Source organism: Lingula anatina, chromosome 2 (assembly GCF_051362555.1).
Source record: "Lingula anatina isolate TDL-2025a chromosome 2, LinAna3.0, whole genome shotgun sequence".
NCBI lineage: Eukaryota > Metazoa > Brachiopoda > Lingulata > Lingulida > Lingulidae > Lingula > Lingula anatina.
In genome coordinates this window covers 44,353,405-44,373,939 of record NC_141768.1, presented here as the reverse complement: position 1 = coordinate 44,373,939, position 20,535 = coordinate 44,353,405, and the positions used below count along the sequence as shown (strand labels likewise).

Genomic DNA, 20,535 nt, shown 5'->3' with positions numbered 1-20,535 from the left:
GCATTAATTGCACAACTAAAAATACGTCTGTTTCATGCCTTTTAATTCATATCCAAAAATTTCCAATTTGTATAGAAATTGAATATACTAATAGCTACCATGTCAAGATTGTAAAGTGATTGACACTTGCTCAGCTGTCATCCAATGTGAGTTTCACAGGACAGATTTCTTTTCACAGTGTCCATACAGACATTTGCTTGTACAAAAAATGATGTGCTTGTTTTACCAAAGAATTAGTCCAAAAGTTCGTTTTAGCTTGAAGGAAAAAAAGATATAAGATGGTTTTAAAAGACAAACGGCACATAATTAAGGCCAATAGTTACTTCTAGTGGACTACTTCGCATTTATCTAGAATTGAAAAAGACCAAAACTTGTACTCTAAAAGTCGAGACAAAATTTTGGTCTAGAGTTCTTTGGTGAAGCTTGCACCATGGTCCTTTGAAGGGGAAACTCGTCTTTGCTTCCTGACCAACCGTGAGGCCTCCAACGTCCTAAGTGTCCGTTTTCTACCAACACGAAGTGTGCAGTGTTTGTCACTGCAATGGCTCACAATCCTGTTATCCTCGGATCTCAATCGACAAAATTAGCTACATTTGAATCAACTTGTGTGTTGACAGATATGAGCTCTTGATATTTACAAATCGAGCCTGAGACGGCCTTTTAAAAAAGTGCACAGCACTTGGGTATAGAAGCCGAGAACAGAAATTTTTGAACCTTTGATTTAAAAAATAAAATTCTCCCTGACTGTGACATGTTTCTGGCGTTACAAATCTAAATTTATAACCCAAAATAGGGATTGACTCGCTTGCGGTGACAGTTATCGGTTCCTGGAACGTCAAAGGTGTATTGACTGCCTCGCTGAGTAATACTACCGTAGAAACCTCTGTCGCCTGCCTTCATACAGGAAACCCTCGAATGGGTTTTTGACCCAACACATCTGAAAGAAAAATAGAATGCATTAGCTGCGAAAACGCAATTGCTTTGGACAACTGATTGTGATATGTATTATCAAAGTACCAGAAGGCAAAGAGCCCCGTGCCTGGATCTCTTAAACAACCCATCTTATGCCGCCAATGTATGAGTGATTGCAATAAAGTATAGCATGTTTTTGACTAAAAATCGAAGGAGTACATATAACTTGTTAACCATTTTCTGTGATCAAAACTAAACAAGATAAAAAACATCAAAATATTTAAACCTGCAGTAATCGTCTCTCCCATCGTCGTCCATGTCCCTCATAAACCAGGTATCCCTCCAACCGACGTTGAACCCTTTCTCCGAGACGTAGAAATGTCTTTCACTGTGGGTGCCCGCCAGTGCGCATGACAGAAAGCTGGAGCGGCCACGCCCGATGACTCTGAAAAAGAAAAAAAAGGCAGTTCAGTTTAATTTGTTTTCACTTATGAGAAGTTAATCCCAAACCAAATTCGATGTCGGACATAATTTTTGTTTAACGGGAAATATTTGTTTAGTATGATTATAAAGCAAAGAGTGCTCTCTGACCACAGCGTGTGTTAGTAGTCTGTTACATGTACAAATATGTTGAAAACCAGGGTGACTTTGTAAAGTATTTGGGGGGGGGGGGGGGGGCATGATATCAGAGGGCAGGCTAAGAGTACCGTTATATATACACGACGCTGTCATGTTTTTGAGTAAGTTTTATGGCTAGAACATTTTATAGTTTTTAGAGTAGATTTTTCCCTTCGTAACAATTTTGCCGCTTCTTAATTGATTTCAGTCTCTTCTTTTTTTTTTTTTTTTTTAAATTTTTTTGTACTAAAAAGGGTAATGAAATAAGCAGTTATAATTCATTGGGCACATCACAGAGAAAGATGTGGAAATATTTTCATCAGTGCATCATTAAAGCAGTGTTAGCTATTTTCATATATCAAAGTACTAGTTTCACCCCTGTATACCTGCAGTAGTCGTTGGCCGCTCCTTGACCCTGTACATCCACCCAGCCACTAAAGTAGTACGGTTCTCCATATTCCTTGATATCGTAGCGGCGCGGGGAGATGCCGTTCTTTTTGTCGAGAGTATTATGCGGTCTGGGATCGTGTGTATCGTGAGTAAGGTGGTTGTGCCCTTGCGACGTTGCCGTCAAGGGGTCGTCACGGCTGGTTATCGTCTGCTCTTCTTTCTTTTCGCTCTCGGCTGGGGAAGAGATTAAATATCGGTGTAAATAATGTCTGTTACTTTTATCATTTTGATTTTTTCTCTCTTTCTCCTAAAGAAGTCAGCAAGATAGTCACATTGCATTGAGAACACCATTTTCCCAACCATCTAGGAGAGACATAGGCCTACATCAGAACATTGTGAAATGATTATTAACTTCTAGAAAGGGGCTAGATCTACAGCATCTTTACTCCAGATTAGTTGTTATATACTCTCGCCGACCTTACGCCTTGTTGAACAACTCCAAGTTCACTCAGCCGTGTATGAAATGAAGACAATCAATTCAAATTTTACCTAATGTTTAAAAACAATCGCGATTTGATGCAATGTTTCGTAATTTTTTAGCAGCAGCTGGGATAAAGTTCCAGACGCTTTGTTCAAAGAACGTACACACGCGTAGAGAGTACCGGTGCATGTTATCGACGTGAACACCAGCGCTGAATCTGGCTGCAATACAATTAAAGTTTTTATTAGATTAGTATCGCTTGGGTATTACTAATCACAATACAATAGGTTGGGAAATGTTTTGCTGGTTTACACTGATTTCTCTCGTCTCTGGTGTCAAATTTGTCGAGCTGCTGCAGACGATGTGTTGTAGTACGTTAGTTGCATTACCACCTGAGTGCATGTGATAAAGAGGTAGTATTACCTGGGAACTGTTTTAAACAATCTGAATTTACAGGCTTTAGCGGAGACTACTAGACGTGGACAGCCGACTACGTTAAGTCGGCTTTGTCATATTGTTCTGTTAGAGTTTTGCTAAAAATTGGCGCACAAAAAATGAAGTTGAAGTACTTATTGAAGTATTGTTACTACCGTCAGTAAAAAATCAATGTCAGAACAGTCAAAATTAGCCCCCGTGGCGAAAGTAAAACATCGAAAATGGAGGTAGGATGGCCTTCAATTTTTTTCAACTTAGTCGGCTATGATCAGAGAAGTCTCGGCTAAGACCAATTTTCGGTTGGCGAAACATTCGACCAGGCATGTAAATTAATTTTTTAAATTTCACGTCCCATCAACACCCTGTAGTTGTGTGAGTATGGTCCTATGGCCCCACTCAGAATAGGGGACTAACTAGTCCCAGGGTCAAATATGGCCGACCCACTTGAATACTTCCCCACGGAATGTCTATTCATGTCTATTTGCGGATTAGACAGCAAGCTTTGTAGTGGGTCGCCATACAGTCAGTCCCCTATTCTGAATAGAGCCTATGAGGCCAAATACACGTGGTGGTTCACACGTGAAAAGCAAAAAAGTCTCTGCAAAGGTAAACTTTTAATCAAGACTAGACGATGGGTCACTGGACTTGATATCAGGAAAATCAGAAACCAGACTAAGTTTATTTGTCTACGGAAAATGTTTTCCTTCTGCACGCTGACCTCTGGCGATTGTATGACTACTGGACCTTCGCCTAACACCCCATTTCCATAGATTTTTAGATCGATCTATCCCTGTGGGGAGTCTCACTAGATTACTGTCAGCTTGGCCGGCTTAAGCGTCTGTCCCGCCTACTAAAAGCTGTAAGGGGGTAATTAACTATGGTGTCCGCTCGGCTGACTGCAATTTAGCCTGAACCCCCAGGGAGTTAGGTCGATCTAAAACTTAATCTTTAGATCGATCTAAATCTCTGGGAAAGCACCTTAAGAGATTTGACACAGCACAAAGACTTTCTGGTCAAGATTTGTGGCGGGGGCGAGGCTTAGCAAGTTTCTCTCTGATTGAAATACCCAATAGGTAGTTAAACTTTTCTTTTTCTTGCGCATTACAGTTGTCTTTTTGTTCACTTTTAACGCACCGCCTGATCTGTGTTCTGGATTAAAAGCACTCTGTGACACGCGGGACGTACATTCACAGGGCGGTAGTTGCACTCGGTGTTTAGAGTGTTAGAAGCAATTCTTTAATCAATCCTTCAATTGTCCTTTCTAACCTAAAATGAATGGATAATAATCTTTAAAATTACAGACTTTGTTAATATGCCAAAAACATTTATTTCTTTTCTGTATCATTCACTGTGAATCTTGCGGAGTAACTAACAGCAGTGCATGTACAAGAGTATCTCTTACAGATGCTATTTGTGAATTCGAGCTTTGTGCCATCAATTTTCTATTTAAAAGACTTAATTTTAAGTACTAGTTTTACTAACAAGGGTCGTGCAGCATCACAGTGGCAATGCTACCAAAAATAAAACTTTACACAGGTTTACACTTTAAGTAGAAAATTACATAAATGAGTTATTCGCTGTGTTAAGTAGAAATCCTGCGTAGTTCCACGGCCCATGTGCCTTATTTCTCTAAATACAGCACACTAACAGAAAGAATATATTGGAACTCGCTGTAGTAACATTACTCTTCCGGTGTACAATCTCGTTTGCAAATTGTCTGCAAGAGATTATACTAAACTATTCCAGATAATCAAGTTTATAGGAACGGAAGTCTGTCCCTGGTTGAAAAGTCAAATGTCTTTTAAAATAGAAACAGTACTACTGTTCACTGTTACTAGAAGAGAGCATAAATACTTACGCCATGTTTCTTTATAAAATTTTGTAAGATTATACTGAAAGCGACTGGAAAAATCTTAATGGAGATATTTTCCACCTAAGACCTATGAAGCAAATTACATGTATAATATTGATTGGGCATTCTGATAAAAAAAGTGCACCCTTTCCTAAAATGGTGACCAGTAAAAAATCAATGTTCATCGTCTTAAGTGACAGAAATCTAACCTGGTTTCTGCGTAGTTCAATCGTTATGATCAAATAATCGAAAATAAGCTTTTCGAAACACTAATTGTAAAATATAGGTCGAACATAACCAAAATATTTATGAATCACAAATGTTTCAGCTGACTTTGCATTACCTCACTGCCTTTTCTCTTTCTATGCCAAGTTTCTGTTCGTCAAATTAGAGGTTTACCAGAGTACATACGTTTTGATTTAAAATCTAATGATTAAATTTACAGGGTATTAACTTATGTCTCCAGCGAGTTGTTGTGAATTCGCACGATCACGTGTAACCTTTTAAAAGCAAAAACACTGCGGTTAGCACGCTATGGCCCAGGCTATTTCTCATACAAATTAACCATAGTTTTATTTCAATTAAGATGTAATGTAAAAGAAACATAGGTCACCACAGAGACCCTAGCCGAACCACTGTCAAAGGTGCACGGGAGAAATAAGACCTGACCTCGATAGGTGAATAATAGGCCTATAATCTCCCAATCGGTCTTCACTATTATTTTTTATTAAGATTTCTTTTACATTATTTTTCCTTTCCAGACGTTTTTCTATACGTCGCTAAAGATTAACTAAATGTTTCTTTAACATAACCTTTTTTGCAAACAAATGAATAAACAACAACAACAGACTATGACTTACATCGATATAATATGATAGTACACTCAGTCGAAATTTGGGATGGGAGATGCAAGTCACATCACCTGTAGTTTTGACAACGCATTTTTAAGCACCAGGATACCAGTTTAACATGCTACCACCTCAGGCCCGCTGAAGCTGGGGGAGGGGGGGTTAAAACTCACCCTCTTTTTCTTCTAGTTGGACATTGCCGTTCCCCTGGCGTGACATGATACCTAACCCCAACCCAGGGATCATCAGGGCCAGCTTGCCAACGCAGCGAGTACCAATAGGGTCCGCTATATCGTCCGGGAGACTCTCGCAGTTAAAGTTCTCCGGCCACACGATCCCGTACTTGTACATGTCTCGCTCGCACGCGGTTTTGGCCGCACGGCAGATGCTCCGACAGGGAGGCGTCGGTTTATCGGCCAGGCCGTAACGGTCGCACATCGGTGTGTACATGCCGCACAAAAAGCGGTGGAGGTAGGGCGAACATTTCATCTTCACAAGAGGTTCGAAAAAGATGAGCTCTAAAGCCGCATAGTCCTGCCTAGTGTAACCCAGCACGTTCGGCACAATAGTCTTGTTGGTGTAGGACATACACATTGGGATTTTCGTCTCCTCGCACTGGTAGCTGACAGCCGACACTGCAGCTATTGTCAAACCGCACCAGAGAACCGCACAGCAGAATATTTTCTTCGACATCTTTCTCAGTTTTTTTTTACTTATTTAAAGCGAAAGTTGATTTTAGCCGGGCTCTCTTCTCTTTAAGAAGACTAGCCAAATAAACTCACCACGTAGCGGTTAAGAATAGAACGCGGGTTTGTCCATGCAGCTCGTATTTATATACCTTCTAGGGTTCTAGATCGACTGCTTCTTTCTGATACACGCGGTTCCGATTTGCTCCCGGCCAGAATCTTACTGAGCTATTATTACTGAATAAATAGCGCCCTAAATCAGTGCAGATGATCTCACGTTGCTGCATAGACAGACAACAAGCACAAAGTACAATTGTAAAACCATTGAAATATTGAGTTACAGAGCAGTTTCTCCGTGGGTAATTTTTTTTCGACAGCAAATGACTTTTACGATGCACTGGTGCAAAAACACGTACCAACTGGACTTGTTAGTTGTGTAAGTGTTCCCAAGATTTTACTAACAGAAGGTGAGTCACGCATTGGGCCGCCGATATTTATCAAATTAAAGGAATTGGGTCTCAAAAAAGAACTATTTCCAACACTTTACCAACTGTTACGCCACGTGTTTTTATTTGTTATGGTCAACAACAAACATGTTACCCGACATGCGCACTCAGTAATGTTTGTTGACACACACCCTTTCACATTTCGCATATAATTGCATTCGCAATAGCTGTACATGTATACGAATACACATATTCGTCGATGCAAAAATCCTCTTGCACACGCTTGCGCGCACGCACTGACAAACATAAGGGAATTTCTACGTAAGGCACTGATACTGAATATAGGAAAAGCTACAATAGCTGTTTAACCACGCCACCTTTACTCGCATCAATGCTGGATGAAGAAAGAATCACATAATCACATAATAAACTACAACACAATCGTAATGCATCTGCGATTAAGGGTACACAATCAGACTGTGTAACCACACAAGAAAATAATGGGCGAAACAAATGCATCAGATAAGTAAATTTTCGAATTTTTTTTCATTCTTATTTTTAAATGTCTCTCGCGTGCTGTTATGAGAGAAAAGGGCTTTTCTGTTGTTTTTAAAAAGATATCTTTTAATGCAACGAGAAAGAAGGATCAGTCTTTATATACCGTTTCAAGATTTCACCACAATACTTTCCCATTATGAGAAAGAAACAAACAAATATTATAGTTGTCTCATTCTGGGACCAAGATTTTACCATATAACGTTTCTGTTTAGTATAGCTGTTTTCCTTTTGTTTCAACTCAGTTTTATGCAGTTTCCGTTTTGCTTTGATATTAGGAAATTTTCTAGATTATTTGCTTTGATGGCACTGCCAATTATTTTGGTAATGCGTGCAATTGGGAAGTATTGCTAATTCAAACGGCGTATGTCCGTGAACTGTTTTGCCCTTTGTATTTCAACATTAGCGCTCACAGTAGAGCCAGGTGCATGTACGTATGCCCAAGTCTATGAACACCAGGTTTTATTATTGCCAGTTATATTGATAGCACGTCGTGGACCTCATCTATAAAAATATTGTCTGTGAGAAGTTTGCCCCAGAATAAAGGTCAGTATATGACTCAGCCCCGTTATTTTTTCGATAAATACCCAGCGCACAGGTTGCTCATGGAAATGTCTGGAAAAGTGAAAAATTCAAATGCAATGTGGTTTCCTCCCAGGAAACTTCTAGTGACGAATGAATAACATTGCAATTGCATTACTAACCTTTCCGAACTCGTAAGCAAACTGTGCACTTGTTTTTTATCAAATAAACCTGGGAGGGCAATGAAAGCGAAAAACGGTTTTAAACAGAAATACAGGGCAACTGGAATAAAGAAGGAATATCCTGCTGACCTCCTCACCATATCCTTAGATGGATCCAAGCCATACCTGGGCTTTTCCTGCCCTGTGGATCTGCAGTGATCTAGGGTGACAACAAAGTGTGCCAATTTTTATTGCCCTAAAGCACAAGCACAATAACTGGATAATTTGGATCCAACTATCGTCTTGAAAAACCAGAAAAATTCGCCTTATCACGTGCCTTTCCTTGTCTCGTATCCTATGTCTTCAACAGATGAAATGTTGGGAAACCAAAAAAGTCGCAGTGTCGCTTTAACAAAAGAACTTAAGGCTGAAAAACCGTCACAACTCTTAAACCATCCTCAACTGAAGTGGACCTAAATTTTGGTTAAAAGGTTCCAAAGTTTTTTTTTTGCAAAATCGACCTATGTGCAAATATCCTTAGATCAATACTTAATCACGCGTGATAGGTGTTTTTGGAGTTGACAAATACTCACGTAGCACGATTTTCTTGTAAGTAAAATCGCTCTCGCCGGCTCCATTAAAAACAGACAACTTCACTCGATACTTTGCATTAGGCCCTGAAAAACAACAAGAAGTCTTATCTATAATAGTCTAGAAACTTTCTTTTTGTTTTAGACTCTTGTTAGATGTCTACAGCAATTGAAATTCATCTTTGAAGAATTTGTCCTCATAATTGCCAAAGATTCCCGGTTACTTGGTGCGTTTCTAAAAATATATTTGAGGCAAACTGTAATTACAGATGCATTAGCGATTATCCAAATTTGACAAAGGATTCTTCAGAAAATAAGTCAAACGGAACAAAAATCAATTGAAAAAAAAGGCGGGGGAGGAGAAAATACTTTAAAAGTAACATAAATCCACCTTGAGTTTCAGAGAATGCAGATAACTTATTTCTCTTGTCAGCACGCCTTCGTATTTTCCAATTATCTCTAAAATTCAGGTTGAACAAACCTCACTGTCATGTAAATTATTATTATTGTAATTATTATTATTATTATTATTATTATTATTTTGACAATGCGTACTTAGCCCCTTCAACGTGTAGTTTCGAGCCTCGGGTCCTAACATGAGGTCCTTGTTCCCCTTCTTGCCTTTGGTCCAGAGATGATAGCCCGTCACCGGCTCTCTATGAGGTTCCCATGATATGAACAGAGTCCGAGAATCTATAGGTTTTAGAGTAAGTGGCCCTGGGGGACTCGGTGCAGTGTGGGGTCCTATAGGGTCCGGAAAAGTAAAGAAAAACAAAATGCATTTACGACTGTTTGCGCTTGGACTATCTACGTGCACAAAGAGAGGATAATGAATGATATATATGCTACTGTAATGAATAGCAATCGATTGTGAATATAATTTACATCATATCCAAATGCATGCTGAACTGAGACTCAAATACAGCCAATGGAGTGTGTGTGTGTGTGTGTGTGTGTGTGTGTGTGTGTGTTTGTTTGTGAGGAGGGGAAGGGGGGGGGGGCTATGCAACGGTTTCGTAAACAGAGGTAGTCCCTTCTCTCCCATCTCATATTCCAAAGGAAAAAACAGTTTAAAAAACACCACGAGACAAAACCAAGCAAATTTTTCCATCTCTGTGCCCTACATACACGTATTACAGCAAAACTCTCCATGTCTTTATATTTACTAAACAAAATATCTGATTTTTAAAGATGAGAGAGAGAGAGGAGAGGAGAGAAGAAACGTGTTATTCTTGAAATTCTAGAAATCAATCCTGTTGTTCTTAACCCCTACATGTATTCGCACCGTGTCAGTCATTGGTAGCGACAAGCAATTTTGCTTTTTTCTAATAGTAACTCCATAGGAAAATGTAGCCCATTACTGGTTCAATTTAAATCGGTTGTCATTTGAAACAACTCCATTTTCTGTACGAAAAATAGTCGAAAAGAAAAACCCGGACAAGGCATTGATGTTTCATGAGAGTCTATTTTAAACCTTTCTGAGGTGGTCAGATGAAGAAAACGCCTAAGCTGTACCCTTAAATGTATTAGTACAAAAAATGCTACATTATAATGAGCGTGAGCTTGAGGGGTCCTTAGAATTTCTTAGGGAAATATATATACGCGCACACCTGGCGTCAAGATGAGTTAACAGACCATATGCATATAGGATTCCTCAATTTTCAAAGAAAGAAAGAAAGAAAGAAAGAAAAAGGCCATTAAACATATCATAAGCCGTGCAATAAGGCATTTGCCTGATAGAGCGAGTCGAAGCCGTTCAGCAGAGAGCGTGAAATCGGATCTAAAACTCAGTTTACTCGCCCCAGGGTGTCGACTGTGCCCCGTTCATCGATTAGAACGCTGTCCGCGAGTTTAAATTTTGTGTATGAAAATAAAAGCAGACAGTTGGGTCCAAACTGGAAGTCAAGATCAGATTCCAAGGGTAAAAACATTTACTGTTTGCTTAACTTTTGGTCATTTCTTTGACCCCTCCTCCCTCCTCTCTCTGCTAATATTATTCTTCTGGTCAGCTGCGTCTGTATGAATGCGTTATGGGTGCTTCCGTCACAGCAGTCGCAACGAGCGAGCACCCTTTTGACTCGCACTCAAAGAGCAGCATTGTGAACTATTGTTTATTAAACTCAAGCAGTCTAAAGTTGAATGCAGTCAGTTTCATTTTTCATACGGGAGTAGTACTACAAGCAAGGCATTGTGATCGCCAGCTTTAGTTAATATTCTCTCATCCCCTACAATCTTGCGGTGGAAGTTTGACTGCTCACCAGACATGTGCCCCAGGCGGTTGAGATTTTGGCTGACAAACACACGATGCTCCTTAAACCTCTATATAGATAAAAACCGTGGAAGTTTCAGGCACTTCTCCTTTATCATTCAAAACCGTTGAGAAAATGACGATATCTAAATTTCTATCAGTCTCTGTCTCCATTACGAGATTGAGTTAAAACCATGAAACTTAGAACTAAAAATGGGGTTTTAAGAATTGGCCTATGAAATAAGACCTAATATACGTCTTTAAAATAGTAAAATGAATCAATAGGACACTTCAGGTTACCCCCAGTGTCACTCACTATTTTAATATAAATGCACATGTATGAAGTTACCGTTCATGAATAGTAGCTGTAAGGAGATTTTCAGACTACAAAACTGACTGATATCTCAATTTGACCTTAAAAGATTATCAGTGTTGAAGTTCAACTTGAATGTTTCGCATGCCACTTCCTATTCATCTTAAATAAGGATCCTACCCCTATTTTCTAGGGTTACCGAAATTCTCAACCTTGCGGAAAACATATCCATTAAAGTCTTTGCATGAACCTGGGGGGGGGGGTGTCTTTTCGAACTGATGGTACCATCATTAATTAAGTAATTCTGTTTTGAGACTTAAAATAGAAAAAAACGATTCGAAATACTTTGGTAATAAAAATGCTATTCTTTAAATGTCTCTATTAATGTGAAACGGAAAAAATAGCCAAAAGTTATAAAATATGATGAACTTAACTTAGTGGCGTGACATGCCGTGTGGATATGTGATATTGCGGTGCACTTCATTATAACGTGTCAACTTGTCACTCTGAATTCTAAACTTGAATTATTATCCGAGGCCATCTAATAGCAGTGATTTAATGTTAAGGTTGGGATTTGATTCCTGAGACAACGACATCCTTCAGTGACTCACTAGCTGTCTCGTCCAATATCTTCATCAACAAGTAGGACCAGCGTAGAATATCTCTAAGGCGTATATAGAGTGTTTTTTGTGTGAAGTACAGCGTTATCGGGTTTAAGGATTTAAAAAAAGTGACGCTTAATGGAACCACGTGAAACGCAGATCACGGTTCGCTTTCTCTGTCATTCAGTTTAAGGACAACTTCAGGTCTGCAAAAGGTGTTTTTTTTTTACTTTTGAGTCGATATGCCGACATATTTTGAAATTCTGGTTTTGTGTTTACTCCGTCTGCCGCCTTCTGCCATGCATCTTAACGAAGAAAGCAAAATAAATGCTGTGCTAGTTTCTCTCTCTCTCTATTACATACCAATTATTTAGATTCATACTACCAGTCAGCCAGCCATGAGTAACTACCAACAAAGAATTTATGAAATAATCTGACATATTCATACAGAGTAATGGAGTTAACGCGCCACGCAAAAGAAGACAGATGATAAAAAGAATTTTACACAGACAATTTTGTCAACTACTCCGCCTTTGTTCTAAAGAAAAAAACCTTTTTAACTATGTTTCTTTACCAACTTACGTCTTAGTTGTATCATGGACGAGAGACACAACGTGTCATCTCTATAGTTGTCGCACTCCATCATAAGGGACACGCTCGGGTCTAAGGCTGACACCAGCGGCTCACAGCCTGCCTTGGCGAACATACACAAACTCTTACATGGAGGAACGGGAAATTCCAGCCCGTCGATGCACGGCGGGGCGTAGATAGAACACACGAAATGCTCCAGCAACATGGAACAATGTGGCTTGATTTTTGGCAGGAATGTAGCCAACTTCTCCGATATCGCCTCCTGTTTCACCTCACCGAACAAGTTGGGGAGATAAGTCCCGTTGCTCCATTGTTTGCAGCTTGCAATTTTGTTAGGGTGGCACTTGTAAAAGCCTCCGTTCGCAAAAGAACAAGGAACGATGTGTAGAATACACAGCAACTTCAGAAGAATAATAGAAAGCCGTCTGTTGCTCATCTCCGTTTTCTGTACGCCTTGGCAGCTTCTACGTGTAGCTATTGTCCGCGACAACCTCGCCTTTGTTTCTATAACGGTTTTTACAGTGGCCCCAGTCCGGTCGCCAGTGACCGCATCGAATTAATGGGTTTCCTATCGCCACCAGACCTCACCACATTCGTCATACAGAACCGCATTCACCGCATAAAACAAACTATTTGACTTCAATGTATATCACCAGAAGGCGCTGACCAGAAAATTGTTTGTACATGGCCAATCGGTTAGAAGTAGTGAAAATGACAAATTCGCTCACGTTTTTTCGATCACTGTTGACAAATGGGATCATAAGTTTTCGACGAAAAAAAGGGCATGATTTGGCCCATGTATGTTAACAGGGGAAGTGAAATATTTTTAAACAACTGAAAATTTTAGGACTGACGTAACTGGCTTTGAAGTCAATGTGACGAACACACTAAAATGCGTGAGCGGGACCAGCACAAAACGGTCGTCGACTGCATTTATCTTTTTTTCAACATTCCCTGTGCCCAGTACGTGTGCGCAGTAAAGACACTTGAAAATGGCAACCCGGCCTCCTTCATATCTCAGACAGCGTCACCAGATAGGCCCTCGGGGAGTGAAACCTGAGTTCACATTTTTCTCCATGTATAATAGACCGAAAAAGATGCATTACTGCGTCAACCGCTGACATCTCGCGCTAGACTCGTGACACGTGGATACCGTCCCCACGGCACGCAGCACACTTCAATGCCATTTTCAATTTGGTAAGTCTATAATCCTGCAGATCTCCCCAACTCAAATTACGTTGTTAGAAGCAAAAGGACGTATTTTTCTTAATTAACATTGCAGACTTATTACCGAGGTGCTGAAAAGGTTTTTTGTTGTTCCTCTTTGACTCCATTATTTACTAGGTCGTTACTTTTAATAGAAAGCACGGTCTCTGTTTGGGGTCCTTTATTCTTTAAGTGTCCTCGCACGATTATTTGCTGTATAAATATGGAATTTAAATATTGCCTTTTCGACTCACCTTGCAATGGCCAATTTCGATTACTGGGTGTGAAAGGAATCACATTACACGTGAAGGGTTTAGTCTGGCATTGCATTTTTTCACAGCAATCGCAATCACATTAAAGCGTCCATACATCTACCGTTGCCAAAGAACAGTTGAGCAGGGTTTATCAAATAATTGGCCGTTTGATATATTGCAACAACACTAAAGGAAATGAGTGACTGCAAATAACCAAGCAGCATATTTTTAAAAGAAAGTTCGATGTCGCGGCGTTGACGAGACGTTGGTTTCAACTTGGACATAATAACGTTATTATGTCCATGGTTTCAAGTTCACCTGTCTCTCTTGAGAGCTTTTCATTTTTGTCTGGCTAAGTTAATCATATCCTTCACTCTTTTGTCTTCTTAGATTTTGCTAAGTTTACAAGACATAAGAGTCCCGTTGGAAATTATTCATAAACTGAAGGTTGGCTTTATAACGACTCTCTTAATTTACACCCGAGCCCGAAGATCATTGATACATTGCTCACTACCGGGCAGTATGACCAGTACCGACCATTAGCCCTATAATAGTGGGAATACAGGGAATACAGGGAATGCCAAGGCGCAAAATAACAACATTTACTGAGAACTAAAAATTATAATCCAAGTACATTGAGTCGCATTGAGCAATGCAAGCCGCAAACGTCTCACCGTGTGCACTGATCTCAAGTTTGTCTGAATTTATTACAGCATTTTGAGAATTCAGCAGTGATAGATGGCGGTTTGAGGAGCAGGCGAGGTGGATGAAGTGATTGGTCTGGCATGCACACGTACACCTGGGCGCCACCGGCTTCTCACCTTTTTTGGAAACTCCGCCGCGTTTGTTCATAGCGGATGCGTTGAACCCAGGGGCGGGTTTCACAAGCAAACTTAAGACCGAGAATTGTGGTCTTCTTAAATTCAGGATTAAGCCATAAAAGTTGGCTAAAATAAAGCAACTGTTAATCTAAAATTTAAGCTATTTATTTCCATGAAGCAGGTGCAATGCTCTGTTTAAGCCGAGTACGAGTGCTACTGCTATCTTGGGTTAAAATAACCCAAAAAAGGTCTCAAAGTAAAGATTAACTCCCGTTTTATATTCTTTTGTGAGGACGCGCAAGTAATAAGAATTAATTCTTACAACTGTTCTTAACTACAGATTTCATTGATATCACTGGGTATCAGTATCAGCCATTAATGATATTGCTATATATTGTCTTCGCGGGTGCTGCGCGAGTGGAGGGGTTTGAAAAGGAAACGGACCTATAACCTCTCAATTAGCAATGTTAATATCGTTGATTTAAATACTGTTTGTATCTTTGACGAAAAGATAGTCAAAAGAGCTGGTATCATTACGAGAAACAACCTTATTTGTTTGTTATGTGGGCTACAGTGCATGTTTCGGTGCATGTTTCAGACGCTCTACATAAACGCTATCAATTTCAAAACTACGTAATTAATCGTTCATGACTAAGCGACTTGTCGATTCATCTGATAATCTGCTCATTCAGCATAAAAGTTTGCTTGTTAGCTTATCTTGTAAGGACGAGCACGGTGGCGCCCCTCAGATCGATTTACCAGGTGCTACGAAAGATGCCATAAGTGGCTCTAGATAAAGATAGCATGTGAAATATTCAGAGGTATATATTTCCAAAAATACCCGAACCCCACCTTGATTTTGTTCACCTTGTGAGAGATCGTTTTTCAATAAAGAGGCCTTTTAAGGGCCACGTTTCAATGATCGTCTGAGAGCGAACGTTACCAGAATTCACGATGTATCAGTGTCTAACGGCACTCTAGTATTGTCTGCTATATTAGCGCGTAAACTCTATTTTTGTGGTCTTTTCCTGCGCTTAAATTTATTCTTGTTGTAGTTTGCAATATTAGCTGTGTAGAATGAAAATATTGAAGAATAACATTAACGTTAAAAATATGGTTAATTATAAACGCATGTAGTTCTATATAAACGTGCATATTGCATTGGTATAAAGGAATTTCCAATTTCACGAATTTTGATAAAATTGATAGACTCGCGCTATTCATTACCATTATTTTACCATAGTGTTATGTGTTCAATATTATACTGATATCCATATGAAACAAATAACAAAGAGAGCACAAACAGTTATAGGTGTACATTTTATTAAAAACTTGAGATTGCACTTACAACATCGTACAAAAGTTTTGTGATCCTTGTTTTTTCTTCACAGATACGGCAGTGGTCTCAAAGTTTTTTGGTTATTGTGTTTCTTGACCTTAAGGTTACCGCACGCATTTCTTTAACTTACTTTTTGTTACGCCGATTTCCTTTTTGAAAATAAAAAACCTGCCCTTTTTATCCAGATCTAGTCCACTTTGACAAGGAAATCTACAATTGATACTACGTCCACATTTGACACACCAGTCCAGCGGATTCTAACCTAACATTTGTCCCGAGAAAGTCACAGTCTACCGTTAAAGAGTAGACACATGTTGAAGAGAAAGATGCGACGTCGAGAGTCACTGAAGCACATACCAATTATCACAAAGGGCTGTAGTTCAGAGAAAGAAGAAAGATGATTTTGATTAAAAAAGCTAGAGACAGAGTTAGTTTAGAAGCACTTGCGATGGACAATGCTTGGGCCGGACTCGTCGTATTCCTGTTTGCTGATCCACATCTGTTGGAAGGTGGACAGAGAGGCCAAGATGGAGCCACCGATCCATACGGAGTATTTCCTCTCTGGTGGAGCGATGATCTTGATCTTCATGCTGCTTGGGGCGAGAGCGGTGATCTCCTTCTGCATACGGTCAGCAATACCTGGGAACATGCTGGTGCCTCCGGACAGGACAGTGTTGGCGTACAGATCCTTCCTGATGTCAACGTCGCACTTCATGATGGAGTTGAAGGTGCTCTCATGGATACCAGCGGACTCCATACCCAAGAAGGATGGCTGGAAGAGGGACTCTGGGCACCTGAAACGCTCGTTACCGATGGTGATGACCTGACCATCAGGCAACTCGTAGCTCTTCTCCAGGGAGCTGGAGGAGGCGGCGGTGGCCATCTCCTGTTCAAAGTCAAGAGCAACATAGCACAGCTTCTCCTTAATGTCACGCACGATTTCTCTCTCAGCTGTGGTTGTGAATGAATAACCACGCTCAGTGAGGATCTTCATCAGGTAATCTGTGAGGTCACGGCCAGCCAAGTCCAAACGGAGGATGGCGTGGGGGAGGGCGTAACCTTCATAAATGGGGACAGCGTGGGTGACACCATCACCAGTGTCGAGCACAATACCCGTGGTACGACCGGAGGCGTACAGGGACAATACAGCCTGGATGGCGACGTACATGGCTGGAGCGTTGAAGGTCTCAAACATGATCTGGGTCATCTTTTCCCTGTTGGCCTTGGGGTTCAGTGGAGCCTCTGTCAACAGGACTGGGTGTTCCTCTGGAGCCACACGCAACTCGTTGTAGAAGGTGTGATGCCAGATCTTCTCCATATCGTCCCAGTTGGTGACGATACCGTGTTCAATGGGGTACTTCAGGGTGAGGATACCTCTCTTGCTCTGGGCCTCATCGCCGACGTAGCTGTCCTTCTGACCCATACCCACCATGACACCCTAAAACAATTACAAAACACATTATAATGAGTAAGATAAAAGCGGTGTAGTTTAAAAGAAACAGATCTCTCTGGCAAAAGTAATCTATTTTTGTACCCTGTGTTTACGGCTTACATATGTGCACATTTTGTTGTGTACCTAAGTAGGTCTACAGAAAGATTTGGTGGGCAAATATACAAAAATACGATGTACTAAATTTCTTATAAAAAGTTATTTCAAAACAGGGGTACCTTTTTTCTTTTTCTTCATTATAATCAAAACAATTCATAAGGCACTGCGGTTTAATTTCCCGCCACACACGTGCAGGGCAAGCGCGTGGTATGTTGTTGTACTGACAGATAACATTTCAGTAAATGTAGCCAAATAAAGAAGCCACGTGCTGGGGATATGGGTGAAATGATGAAATTGTAGACCCAAGGAATTCGGGGCCATATTAGGTTATCATTTGAAGAAGTTATAAATTAAATAAGTTAAATATCTGCGTGGTGGTAAGGTTTTTACTAGAAAAACGGCCGCAGAAATCAATAAACTTGAAGAAAAATGTTTTAGTTAATCATAATCGCTTGAGATGTGTTTATATCTAACTGACAGAATTGAAGAAAGACCCTTTCGTTGAGTCATCGATCTCAAGTTGTTTTTAATTTACTGCTGCCTCGTTTTGAGTTAAGAGGAATTTCCCCTACACCTGTTACCTTATATGTGTAAACTATTTGTAGCAGGCCAATCAAATGATTCCATAGTTCTAACAATTCCATTTTAGGGATACACTGACCCATCTCCGAGCACGTGGATTAGATCACACTAGGCATAGGTCTAAGGGTTGCCCCCCAATCAAATATTTTGAATGCATTGTTGAAAGCTGTGTTCTGTTAAATTTGCAATAGACCTTGTTTAATACAACACGGTTTCAGAGAAGTTTCAAAATGCTTCAACAATTCAGCCCAATTTCCGACACTAGTAATCTGTCTCACTGTCAAATGAATACCAATAAAATTTTACATCGAAGAAACAGCATAATTTCAATGTTCAGAACACCGAGAAACATGTTGCAAGAACTTTCAAGCTTTTAAACAATTTTGTCTACCGAATTAGGTCTTTTCCTATTATTTCAATCTCATATTATTTTATAGGATCCATGAGAATAAGCTGCTGTGGGTCCCAGGTCTATATCCCAGCTACTGTGTGTACGTACCTGATGTCTTGGGCGTCCGACGATTGAGGGGAACACAGCCCTGGGGGCATCGTCTCCGGCGAAACCGGCCTTGCACATGCCGGAGCCATTATCAACAACCAAAGCGGTAACTTCTTCGTCGCACATGTTGACTGTTGTGTTTGATGATGAAGATCAAGAAATAAAATGAAGCTGTGCTTTTCACGGGATGTGTGCTCACGTCTACCTGACTGGACGCCCCTTATGTACTGCTCCTCTGGCACCCGGCTTTTTACTCTCGCTGGCTCACTTCTTCCTGGAAAAAGCTGGCAAATTCGTACAACTACGCCCCATATATGGATCCCTGTGTGCCAAATATGGAAGGCCCCATTAGTTCCCTGTGTTAAGCCGGCGAGGAGTGTCCTAATTTTCTGCAGCCAGGTTCTTCCCTCTACCCAGGAGCATTTGCGCACCTCATCAAAACCATATCTGGTCCTGCAAGACGGGCCGTTTTCTTGCCGGGAGAGACGGACGGAAACGCAGCGGGTTTCGTTACCATGGTAATTATGTCAACATTCTCAGTGTTAAGCTCAAGCTTAAGGCTTAACATGCGTGTTTCCGTACGAGTACCCTTTTAGGCATTGGAATAATGTTAACCTCTTACCATTAGAAATCCCCAGAGATTCACGTGTATTGAACTTATTCATTTAACGATGCTTACATGCTATTGTTAATGGTCATTATTTGCTCATTCTCCTTTATGTACTATGTATCACTTGATGTCTGACAATCAGAAGAGGATAATAGGCAAGTTGTGCATTCGATCACTGGGAATCAAATTGTATCATCAGCCATATTGTTTTTGTTTATACACCTTTGTCTGATTATGCAAACACTCCAGCCAGAAAATGGAGTTTTGAAGTAGGGACTTTCCTAATAAAATTTCATATTTTAAAAATATGCTCTCTCATGCCCTAACAGAAAATGATTACGTAATTGAATGCCAGTCATTTTACCCATCTTTGAATTGGCGTTTGAAATTTTATTCAAGTGTGATAACATTTTCAAGCGATCGCAGTTGGAATATTTCGGAAGAATATGCTTGAGTTAGAATGTGCAGACAGCTTTATGTTATAAAAGCTGCATAGGTTCTATCCCCCTTATTTCTAAACTATTCCACTCCGACTTTTTAGTGATGTTTTACTACTTCCAATTGCGGCTCAGTAAATTCAAAAGATATGACTTAATGGGCAAGAAGTATAAAATATTTCCGCATCTTAAAACTCCGCAGAACTTTATTCTCTGTCGTGAATCTATTATTTCTGCTTTAATTCATGTAAAGAATGCATTTTATTTATTTCATGTTGAATTGAATTGCTGAAAAATACCAGGGAAATGTGTATGCAACGACAGTGACGAACATTCACTCTATATCTTCATCCGGCAAGGGTTAAACGCAGTAGAGGTTGAAATAGTAGTCGTTGTGAAGAATCAGATAAAGATTACATCATGGTTTTACTATTCAAGCAGTGAATAAAATATGACTGTGGTAAGAGTAGCTATTTCACCAGCGGATTAGCAGGGTGCCGAATTACTAATTTCACCAAATACAGACGCTTTGGACGCTTTACATTCCCGACAGGTAACCGCCGCTCACGGAGGGCAAGGTACGGCGCGCGCAAAGTTACCTGGGTAGCAGACGAGTAGATCACCTATTTCGGACGTTCAAACCTCTCCAATAAGGCAAGCTCCTAGGCTACTCGGGCGCTATGGTAACGCATAAGCCGTTACCATGGTGACGTTTCATGGAAATAGGTCATTGAGAAAACTCATTCTTTTCCTTATTTCTCCTTCATCGTGGTTTAATTTCTCAGACATCACACTTGTTTAAGACGCTTAGTGCCGACATGACCGACCCCGGTGCATTAAGGTACGGTTTTGTTTATTTGGTTGATCTTGCAGAATGTTACACTGTAATAAGTGTATGATATTTACGGTATACTGAAGCTATTAAAGCGTAGTTAGTAACTGACAAGTAAGATCTAAAATAATGACGATCAATCTCAGTTTAGCTGAT

At 40.2% G+C, this 20,535-nt stretch overlaps 2 protein-coding genes across 2 annotated transcripts; both read right to left on the bottom strand.

The window, feature by feature from the left end:
- Positions 1 to 26: 26 nt before the first annotated feature.
- LOC106173726 (uncharacterized) lies at positions 27 to 13,207 on the bottom strand. The gene is made up of 8 exons (XM_087004394.1): positions 12,242 to 13,207; positions 9,052 to 9,240; positions 8,500 to 8,583; positions 7,928 to 8,126; positions 5,710 to 6,248; positions 1,917 to 2,154; positions 1,199 to 1,357; positions 27 to 937 (listed from the first exon to the last, which is right to left on the bottom strand). Exons 1-8 carry the CDS (start codon positions 12,684 to 12,686, stop codon positions 778 to 780), a joined length of 2,013 nt encoding a protein of 670 aa, XP_086860520.1. The 5' UTR covers positions 12,687 to 13,207; the 3' UTR covers positions 27 to 777.
- A 2,625-nt stretch (positions 13,208 to 15,832) lies between these two features.
- LOC106164072 (actin, adductor muscle-like) lies at positions 15,833 to 18,749 on the bottom strand. The gene is made up of 2 exons (XM_013541863.2): positions 18,501 to 18,749; positions 15,833 to 17,308 (listed from the first exon to the last, which is right to left on the bottom strand). Exons 1-2 carry the CDS (start codon positions 18,624 to 18,626, stop codon positions 16,304 to 16,306), a joined length of 1,131 nt encoding a protein of 376 aa, XP_013397317.1. The 5' UTR covers positions 18,627 to 18,749; the 3' UTR covers positions 15,833 to 16,303.
- Positions 18,750 to 20,535: the final 1,786 nt, after the last annotated feature.